Source organism: Myotis brandtii, unplaced genomic scaffold (genome assembly GCF_000412655.1).
Source record: "Myotis brandtii unplaced genomic scaffold, ASM41265v1 scaffold655, whole genome shotgun sequence".
Classification (NCBI taxonomy): Eukaryota; Metazoa; Chordata; class Mammalia; order Chiroptera; family Vespertilionidae; genus Myotis; species Myotis brandtii.
Genome location: NW_005370542.1, coordinates 204436 through 214209, shown reverse-complemented (window position 1 = coordinate 214209; position 9774 = coordinate 204436). Strand labels below are relative to the sequence as shown.

Sequence of the window (9774 nt, the reverse complement as noted above, 5' to 3'; positions counted from 1 at the left end):
CTCATCGATGTTTCTAACTCTCTATCCCTCTCCCTTCCTCTGCAAAAAAATCAATAAAATATATTTAAAAAAAGAAAAGATTTACATCCTAGAAACGTGGGCGCCAACATCGAGGCCCGGAGACGGCTGCCACAAAGGTCTTGAACGTCCTATTCCAGGTCTGAGGGTGTGACCTTCATTATCCAATCAGTGTCCCCTACTTGAGTCAGCGCGGAAAATAATTGCAACGAAATAGGAGCGTTGGCTGATTCTTTCTGAGCGATCCCTGGTGACTGGTGATTGCATATGGAATAGTCCGACCGGCGTGGCTCAGGGGTTGACGTCCCCTACTTGAGTCAGCGCGGAAAATAATTGCAACGCAATAGGAGGAAAATAATTGCAACACGATAGAAGCGTCGGCTGATTCTTTCTGAGCGATCCCTGGTGAATGGTGATTGCATATGGCATAGTCTGACCGGCATGCCTCAGGGGTTGAGCATCGACCTATGAACCCGGAGGTCACGGGTTCGATTCCCCGTCAGGGCACACGCCTAGGTTATACCCTCGATCCCCAGTAGGGGCCAAGCAGGAGGCGGCCGGTCCATGATTCCCTCTCATCATTGTTGTTTCTCTCTCTCCCTCTCTCTAAAATCAATAGACACATATACAGTGGGGTCTTGACTTATGAGTTTAATTCGTTCCGAGACTGAGCTCGTTAAGGAGCTCGTTAACTCAAATTAGTCTATCAACTCAATGCAAAAAAATCGGCCGAGAGACAGCTGGTATCTCAAAAAAACTCGTTAGTCGGGACACTCGTAAGTCAAGGCCCCACTGTATATATTTTTAAAAAAAACAAACAAACACAAAACACATGCCCAGCCGGATTTGGCTCGGTGGTTGAGCGTGGATCCAGGAACCAGGAGGTCACCGGTTCAATTCCGGTCATGCCCCGGTTATAGCCTCCATCCCCAGTAGGGGGCGAGCAGGAGGCAGCCGATCCATGATTCTCTCTCCTCGTTGATATTTCTCTCTCTCCCACTCTCTTTAAAAATCAATAACATATTTTTTTAAAAAACACACACAAAAAACCCCCAAAAACATGGATCGCCCTGGAAACCCAGTCTCGTTAAGACGCTGCCCGCGCCCGGCTTGCAGTCCCGCAGGTTGGTCACGGGCAGCCCGTGGAAGTAGTCGAAGCCGTGGCTGGACGGGTGGTGGCAGAAGTCGGAGTTGTTGTGGCAGTGGGTGCCCAGGTGCCACGGTTCTGAGGACACGAAAGGGGGGGGGAGGGGGGGTGATTAGGCCCCGCAGACACCAGGCTCTGCTTCCCACACACGGAAGAGGGGGATCTGTCTGCCTGTTTTCTATTGGTTCATTTTTTTAAATATATTTGTGCCAAAAACATGGATCGCCCTGGAAACCCAGTCTCGTTTCTAAGGCCCGTCAGTCATCACGGGCGTTTATTCTTAACCTGCCTCTCACTCTGGCGGGCGGCTGGCGGACGCAGACCGATGTGCCCATGTGTCACAAACCCATGTGCCCAACAGCTGACGGCCGGGCCGGCTTCCACCCACAGGTCTGCCATCCTCGGGGCCCCATTCTGCCTCGTCACAGCCGTGTCTTGCTTATAAAATACAGTCAGGGGATCTGACAAGGTAAGAGGTTTGTCAACGTGCAGACACCGGGACCTCCGCTGGGGTCAGGGCATTCATTTAGTGTCACAGCTAGAGTCCTATACAGTAAAAGCCTAACGTGCTAAGTGTCTGGTCGTCCGTTAACCAATCAAAGCGTGATATGCTAATGATATGCTAAGGAGCTCAACCGCTTGCTATGACGTGCACTGCACCAGGGGGGGCAGATGCTCCGACTGGTAGGTTAGCTTGCTGCTGGAATCCAGCCAATTGAGACTGAGTGAGACAGGCCAGACATGCCCTAGAGCCCTCCTGTGGTCCCTCCCTTCTGGCCAACCTCCCACGTCCCTTCCCGGCCTTGATCATGCACTGGTGGGGTCCCTCGGTCTGGCCTGCACCCTCCCACAATCCAGGACGCCTTGGGGAATGTTGGAGAGCCATTTTCAGCCCAATCCTGCAGGCCAGGCCGAGGGGCCCCACTGGTGCATGAATTCGTGCACTGGGCCTCTAGTCAATAATGAGAGAGATTCACTGATCAGCTGCCTCCTGCATGTCCCCCATAGGGGATTGTGTCTGCAACCCAGGCAGGTGCCCTGACCAGGAATCAGTGACCTCCTGGTTCATAGGTCGACGCTCAACCACTGAGCCACACCGACCAGGCTGGAGTCTGCATCTTCTGAGGTTAGTTCCTAGGATTCTTATACTATACAAACGTGCTATTTATCTACAAGCTACAGTAGTCAGAGTCAGTATTTACAGAAGCCAGGTCCAAAGGATGATGGGTGAGTTACAGTGGTGGGGACACTGCTGAACTTTCATATTCACTCTAGTCACATAATATGTATGCCTTTCAGAGGAAAGTCAGGAAGGCCCACAGCACAAAGACTTCATGGACTCCTCACAGGCTTGAAGGAAGACCCCGTCTCCTCCAGCTGTAATATTTGGGGAGGTAAACAGACCAATAGGCTGAACACTCCTTGAGAATAGGGCCTTATTTTGGGGTCTTTGGCAGACTTTGGCATTTGCTAGACTGAATGGAAAGGGGTGGAGTCTGGGAAGAGAAGGAGAAGATGCTCCTAGCTCTCATTGCAGACCTGCCCTGAAGCAGGTGCTTTGTCACAGTGTATCCTCGAATCCTCAGACAACTCTGTGAAGAAACACATTATCCCCCTGCTAGAGGAGGCAGCAGACCAGAGCAGTTAAACAGGGACTCGCCTGGCAGGGCAGTGGCAGTGTGGGGACCCCCATGACCCCCAGCTGGGTCCCGGCTGCCCTCAGCCCAGGCCCCGCTCCATGCTTTCCCTGCAGCCACGATGCCCTGTTCTCAAGCCTCTGGTGAGGGCCTCTTGACATCGCAAGAGCCTGCAACTCAGTCACCCTTCACCGTTTGTCAGATTCGTTTGCCACGCTGGCAGCACGCAGATTTCCGAGAAGGGAGCTCAGCGTCAGTCCGCCTGCAGCCCCGGCCTGGACACTCGGATGTCGCCGCCTGGTTGGGGGTGTTTTGAAGTCTCACTCACAGGTGCCTGCATCGCGGAATTAGTCTTGTTGCTTTTTCCGGGATGGGGAATATTGGATTGTTGAACTGGTTCTAACAGGGAACATTTATTTTTTCGAGGAGCCTAAGTTTTTGTTAAATGCTGAGATATATTTTGGGGATTTAATTGCTGTAGACATGGAAACAGGAACATTTGGGTTATGTTACAGTTGCCAATTTCTCATACACATCAACAATGAGAATCATGGACCGGCTGCCTCCTGCACGCCCCCTACTGGGGATGGAGCCTGCAACCCGGGCACATGCCCTTGAGCGGGATTCGAACCCTGACCTCCTGGTTCACAGGTCGGCGCTCAACCACGGAGCCACGCCGGCCGGGCGCTTTCTGCCTGTTTATTAGCCAATGTCCTATTTCCTGGGACCCTACAGGGCTTTTTTTTTTTGCTTCCTTTTCCACAAATACTAGGTTATTAACTCGCTCTACCAGAAAACAATAAGTAATTTACTGACTGGGGTAAAGGCGGGGGAAGAACTAAAACAAAACAAAAGGCAAAAACCTAACATATTTAGCCCAAGCTGGTGGATAGAGCGTCGGCCTGTGGACTGAAGGGTCCCGGGTTCAATTCCCGGTCAAGGGCACATGCCCGGGTTGCAGGCTCGATCCCCAGTAGGGGGCGTGCAGGAGGCAGCCGGTCCGTGATTCTCTCTCATTTTTTTTTTATCATTGATGTTTCTCTCTCTCTCTCTCTCCCTCTCCCTTCTGCTCTGAAATCAATAAAAATATATTTTAAAAAAAAACACACAAAAAAACTAACATATTTCATGTGCTTGAGATGTAACTAAATAGGAAAAAACAGGTATTTTTTTGAGATGGATGTTTTGTGTTTTTTTTAAACAGGCTTCCTTGAAATTAAAGTCTTGATTTGTTCCCTGAATAAAAATATATTTTTTAAAAAAAACACAAAAAAACTAACATATTTCATGTGCTTGAGATGTAACTAAATAGGAAAAAACAGGTATTTTTTTGAGATGGATGTTTTGTGTTTTGTTTTTAAACAGGCTTCCTTGAAATGAAAGTCTTGGAACTGAGTTGATTTTGTTCCCTCAATGTTAACAGTGGAAATGAATCCTTTCTAAAAAAAAAAAAAAAACCGCCCCAGAGGCAATATGAAATCATACTCATAACTCAGCTATTATTTTAAGTACCTATGAACATTTCTTATAAAATGTTAATTATGCCACTAAATTAATGAGGGCCTCACACACACACACACACACACACACACACACAAAGATGATGGTTTTACGACAACGCGTGTCAGGAATGAGAACGCTCATTTTTCACAATGAGATTTTCTAGGATTCATCTGACGACCATCCTGTGGACACAAGCGTGTCACGTGAAAGGGGAGAAGGCACCGTTCGTCTCCATGGGATGAAATCGATATGGGAGTATCGACCGGGGCCAATAAGGGTGCAGTTTTAGTATTAAAAAGTGAAAATGAAAATGCCTAGCAATGGCATGGTGTGTGTGTGTGGCTGTGTATGCTCCGTGTGTAACTATCTGTTATCGACCATCTGTTCCATCTTTCGATCTCATTCATCCATCCAGCCATCATCCATTCCATCTACTGTTCAACTCTTGTCTGTCTCTATCACTGATCCCATGTGTCTTTCCATCGGTCCGTCCATCTGTCTGTCCGTCCATCCATCCATCCATCCATCCATCCATGCATCCATCTATGCATCCATTCACCCATCCATTTCATCAATTGATCTATCTATTCTTGTCATCTATCTTGCCATCTATCTGTCTATACATCCATCCATCCATCTATACATCCATTTCATCTATTGATCTATTTATTCTTGTCTGTTTCTATTACTTATCTCATGTATCTTTCCTTCCATCCATCCATCCATCCATGTATCCATTTCATCTATTGATCTACCTATTTTTGTCTATTATTTATCTCATGTATTTTTCCATCTACACATCTGTCCATCTGTCCATCCATCCATCCACCCACCCATCCATCCATCCATACACTCCACCTCTATCTGTCTATACATCCATCCATCCATCTATACATCCATTTCATCTATTGATCTATTTATTCTTGTCTGTTTCTATTACTTATCTCATGTATCTTTCCTTCCATCCATCCATCCATCCATGTATCCATTTCATCTATTGATCTACCTATTTTTGTCTATTTTTATCTCATGTATTTTTCCATCTACACAGCTGTCCATCTGTCCATCCATCCATCCACCCACCCATCCATCCATCCATCATACACTCCACCTACTGGTCTACCTACTCTTGTCCGTCTCTATTACCTCATGTATGTTTCCATCTACACATCTGTCCGTCCATCCGTCCATCCATCCATCCATCCACCCATCCATTCATTCATCATCCATTCCATCTCCTGTTTTATCTATTCTTGTCTGTCTCTTACTTATCTCATGTATCTTTCCGTCTACACATCTGCTCATCTGTCCATCCACCCATCCATCCATCCACCCACTAGTCTACCTACTCTTGTCCGTCTCTATTACTTGCCTCATGTATGTTTCCTTCTACACATCTGTCCGTCCGTCCATCCCATGTATTCATCATCCATTTCATCTTTTGATCTATATATCCTTGTCTCCATCACCTATCTCATCAATCTGTCCATCCATCCATTCATCATCCATTCCATCTCCTGTTTTATCTATTCTTGTCTGTCTCTGACGTATCTCATGTATGTTTCTATCTGTCCACCCATCCATGAATGCATCCATCCATCATCCATTCCATCTACTGGCCGACCTATTCTTTTCTGTCTCTATTACTTATTTCATCTATCTTTCCATTTACCTGTCTGTCCATCCATCCATCCGTCCATCCGTCATCCATTTCATCTACTGATTTATATATCCTTGTCTCTGTTTCATCTATCTTCCCATCTACCCACCCATCCATCTGTCCATCCATCTTTCTGAGTGCCTATCGTTATCTATCTATCTATATCTATCCGTCCGTCCATCCATCCATCCGTCATCCATTTCATCTACTGATTTATATATCCTTGTCTCTATCTCATCTATCTTCCCATCTACCCATACATCCATCTGTCCATCCATCTTTCTGAGTGCCTATCATTATCTATCTATCTATCTATCTATCTATCTATCCATCTCCATCCATCCATCCATCCATCCATCCATCCATCCACCCACCTATTCGTTCATCTATCTCCTATCTATCCATCTATCCATCCATGCGTCCACATAACCACACACATCTACACATTCACATATTAGAACCGAAATCATGTCTCCCCTACTTGAGCTGTGCCCACTGTATCAGCAATGTCAACCCAAAGAAGGCTGCTCTCCTACCCCACCCCCACCCCCGACTCTTCCACTCAACCTCCCAGCTCCTGGCCTCCCGTCCGCCGCGGCCCACACCTATCAGAGCGGTGGCGTAGCCTTGGTCCTTCAGAAGTTTGGCGAACGTCACCTCAGTGTTGGGAAGTCCCCCCGAGGAGGCCGAGAAGAGGAAAACGCCGATTCGCGTCTGAGACGCCATTCCTGGGGCAGGAGAAACCAGCCGTTAGGATGGGGAGGGGGGGCGACCCGGACGACAGAGGCTGGGAGGGTGCCCCGAGGAGAGGAGCGGAGAGGAGAGGAGAGGAGAGGACGGCCCAGGGACCCAGCCAGGGGGTTACCTGATCGGACGGGGTACCGGCCGGTCATGAAGGCTGCCCGGCTCGGGGTGCACAGGGGCGAGGCCGCTAGGTGCTGGGTGAGTTTCACTCCCTCGTCGGCCAACCTGTCGATGTTGGGAGTCCTGGGACACAAGAGCCACGTTACTATTCGCGATGCCTTTGGAAACGCTGCTCTCTCCGCGGCTAGTCATGAGGCGTCACCTCCCGCCCACCCGGCGTGGCTCAGCGGTCGAGCATCGACCTACAGCCGGAAGGGTCCCGGGTTCGATTCCCGGTCAAGGACACATGCCCGGGTTGCAGGCTCCATCCCCAGCAGGGGGCGTGCAGGAGGCAGCCGGTCCGTGATTCTCTCTCATCGTGGATGTTTCTCTCTCTCTCTCCCCGTCTCCCTTCCTCTCTGGAATCAAAGAAAAGAACAGAACCAGGTGTGGGCCCAACGGATCCAGGTCTGGCTTGTTCAGGGGCCACACGGGCCCAAGAAGCTGATGTGTGGGTTCGTGTTGGATTTCACGGGGACTCCGCAATCACCCTGACATAAATGCGTCTGACTTGACAACCCTTTAGAGTAGACAGAGGCACGGAGGGTCCTGGTTTATTTACTCATTTATTTGTTTATTTTCATCCCCACCCAAGGATATTTCCCCATCGATTTTCAGAGAGAGTGGAAGGGAGAGGGAAAGACAGAGAGAGAATATCCACGTGAGAGAGACGCATTGATGGGTTACTTCCTGCACGTGCCCCCTGACCAGGCCCCGTGCCGGGGAGGAGCCCGCAACCCGGGCACATGCCCTTGACCGGAATCGAACCCGGGACCCTTTGGTCCGCAGCCCGACGCTCTATCCACTGAGCCACACCAGCCAGGGTGGCAGCCCTGGTTTACAACACAGGAGCGAGTCTGGAAAATGAGCTACTGGCCCGGCCGACGTGGCTCGGTGGTTGAGCGAGGGTTGACCTATGAACCAAGAGGTCACGGCTTGATTCCGGTTTCGAGCTCGATCCCCAGTGTGGGGCGCGCAGGAGGCAGCCGAGCCACGATTCTCTCTTGTCATTGGTGTGTCTCTCTCTCTCCCTCTCCCTTCCTCTCTGAAATGAATACAAAATTTATTTTTTAAAAAAGAAAGAAAATGAGCCACTGTGAGGAGGGGCAGGGAGATGCTCAAGGCCTTGCTCTAACCCCCCAGCCACGGCCCCCCGTTACCTCCGTGCCCCCAAACAAGAAAACTCTGGAGACGCTTCACGCTGCTCTTCCAACCAGAGCGGAGAGGACGCCCCTAACCAGTCCTCCCAGCCTCTGTGTGTCCCACGCATGACACCGCCATGCCTGCTTCCTAACGCCTGTATCTGCATGGATTCACGCACAGCCACACGGGATCCACGCACAGCCACACGGGATCCACGCGCAGCCACACGGGATCCACGCACAGCCACATGGGATTCACGCGCAGTCGCACGGGATCCACGCGCAGCCACACGGGATCCACGCGCAGCCACACGGGATCCACGTGCAGTCACACGGGGATCCACCTGCAGTCACATGGGGGATCCACGCGCAGCCACACGGGGGATCCACGCGCAGTCACACGGGATCCATGTAGTCACACTGCGTGCTGTGGGTGGGCTTTAAACGTTTCTACACGGCCTGTGCTCCCCTAACGTGTGTCCACCATCACCGCGACGACAGCCTAGACACGCGCCCTACCTGAGGGTCTTGTTTCCGTAGCAGCCGGTGTCGCCGATGCCCAGGTCGTCCGCCACGATCAGGACAAAGTTGGGCTTGGAGGGCACACGGCTCTGGGCCTCCCGCAGGACCAGCAGCAGGAGCAGCAGGCGCCTCATCGTCCTGCAACGCGAAGGAGAGGAGCCGTGAGGCATGTGGCCGGGGCGGGGCCCTTCGCCGGCCGCTCCCGGGACTGTCCTCCCCGCCCACCCAGGTTTCAGAGAGGACACCGTCCCCCGCGACGGCGAAGGCCTGCATCCTCTCCCCCCCGTGCGTCTGTTTCCGAGCAAAACCTCTCCTCCTCCTCGGACAGCGGTGTCGTTGAGGGTACACCCTGGGCCAGAACGCGGGTTCTGATGAGAGAAACGGAGACAGGGCCGCCGCCCGCCGTCTCGCTATGGAAGGTGGGCCCAGCCATTAGCTAAACGTTCTCCACGGGGACCCCGGGAGGACAACTGTCTCATGGAGATCCCGTGTTCGTCTGGCTGGTGTCGCTCAGTGGTGGAGGTCACGGCTCGGTTCCCGGTCAGGGCACAGGCCCGGGATGCGAGCTTGATCCCCAGTGGGGGGTGTGCAGGAGGCAGCCGATCCATGATTCTCTCTCATCCTGGATGTTTCTCTCTCTCTCTCTCTCTCTCTCTTCCTCTCTGAAATCAATAAAGACATATTTAAGCCCTGGCTGGTTGGGCTCAGTGGATAGAGCATCAGCCTGCGGACTGAAGGGTCCCGGGTTCGATCCCCGGTCAAGGGCACACGCCCGGGTTCCGGGCTCGATCCCCATTAGGGGGCGTGCAGGAGGCAGCAGTCCATGATGTTCCTCTCTCATCATAGATGTTTCCCTCTCTCTCTCCCTTTCTCTCTCGGAAAATCAATAAGAACATATATATATATTTTTTTTAATATATTTTATTGATTTTTGACAGAGAGGAAGGGAGAGGGATAGAGAGCCAGAAACATCGATGAGCGAGAAACATCGATCAGCTGCCTCCTGCACGCCCCCCACTGGGGATGTGCCCGCAACCAAGGTACATGCCCTTGACCGGAATCGAACCCGGGACCCTTGAGTCCGCAGGCCGACGCTCTATCCTCTGAGCCAAACCAGTTAGGGCAGAACATATATTTTTTAAAAAAACACAAATTCCTCACCCTGTCCAGCTGGTGTGGCTCAGTGGTTGAGCGTCGACCTAGGAACCAGGAGGTCAGGGTTCGATTCCCGGTCAAGGGCAC

At 51.2% G+C, this 9774-nt stretch overlaps 1 protein-coding gene across 1 annotated transcript in view; it reads right to left on the bottom strand.

Moving 5' to 3' along the window:
- Positions 1-8670, bottom strand: part of STS (steroid sulfatase (microsomal), isozyme S) — a gene marked incomplete at its 3' end in the record, with an annotated part of 34574 nt that extends 25904 nt beyond the window's left edge. The window contains 4 exon segments of the mRNA XM_014528824.1: positions 1062-1243; positions 6571-6693; positions 6831-6952; positions 8530-8670. Of these exon segments, the coding sequence (XP_014384310.1) occupies positions 1062-1243; positions 6571-6693; positions 6831-6952; positions 8530-8666 (564 nt within the window).
- Positions 8671-9774: the final 1104 nt, after the last annotated feature.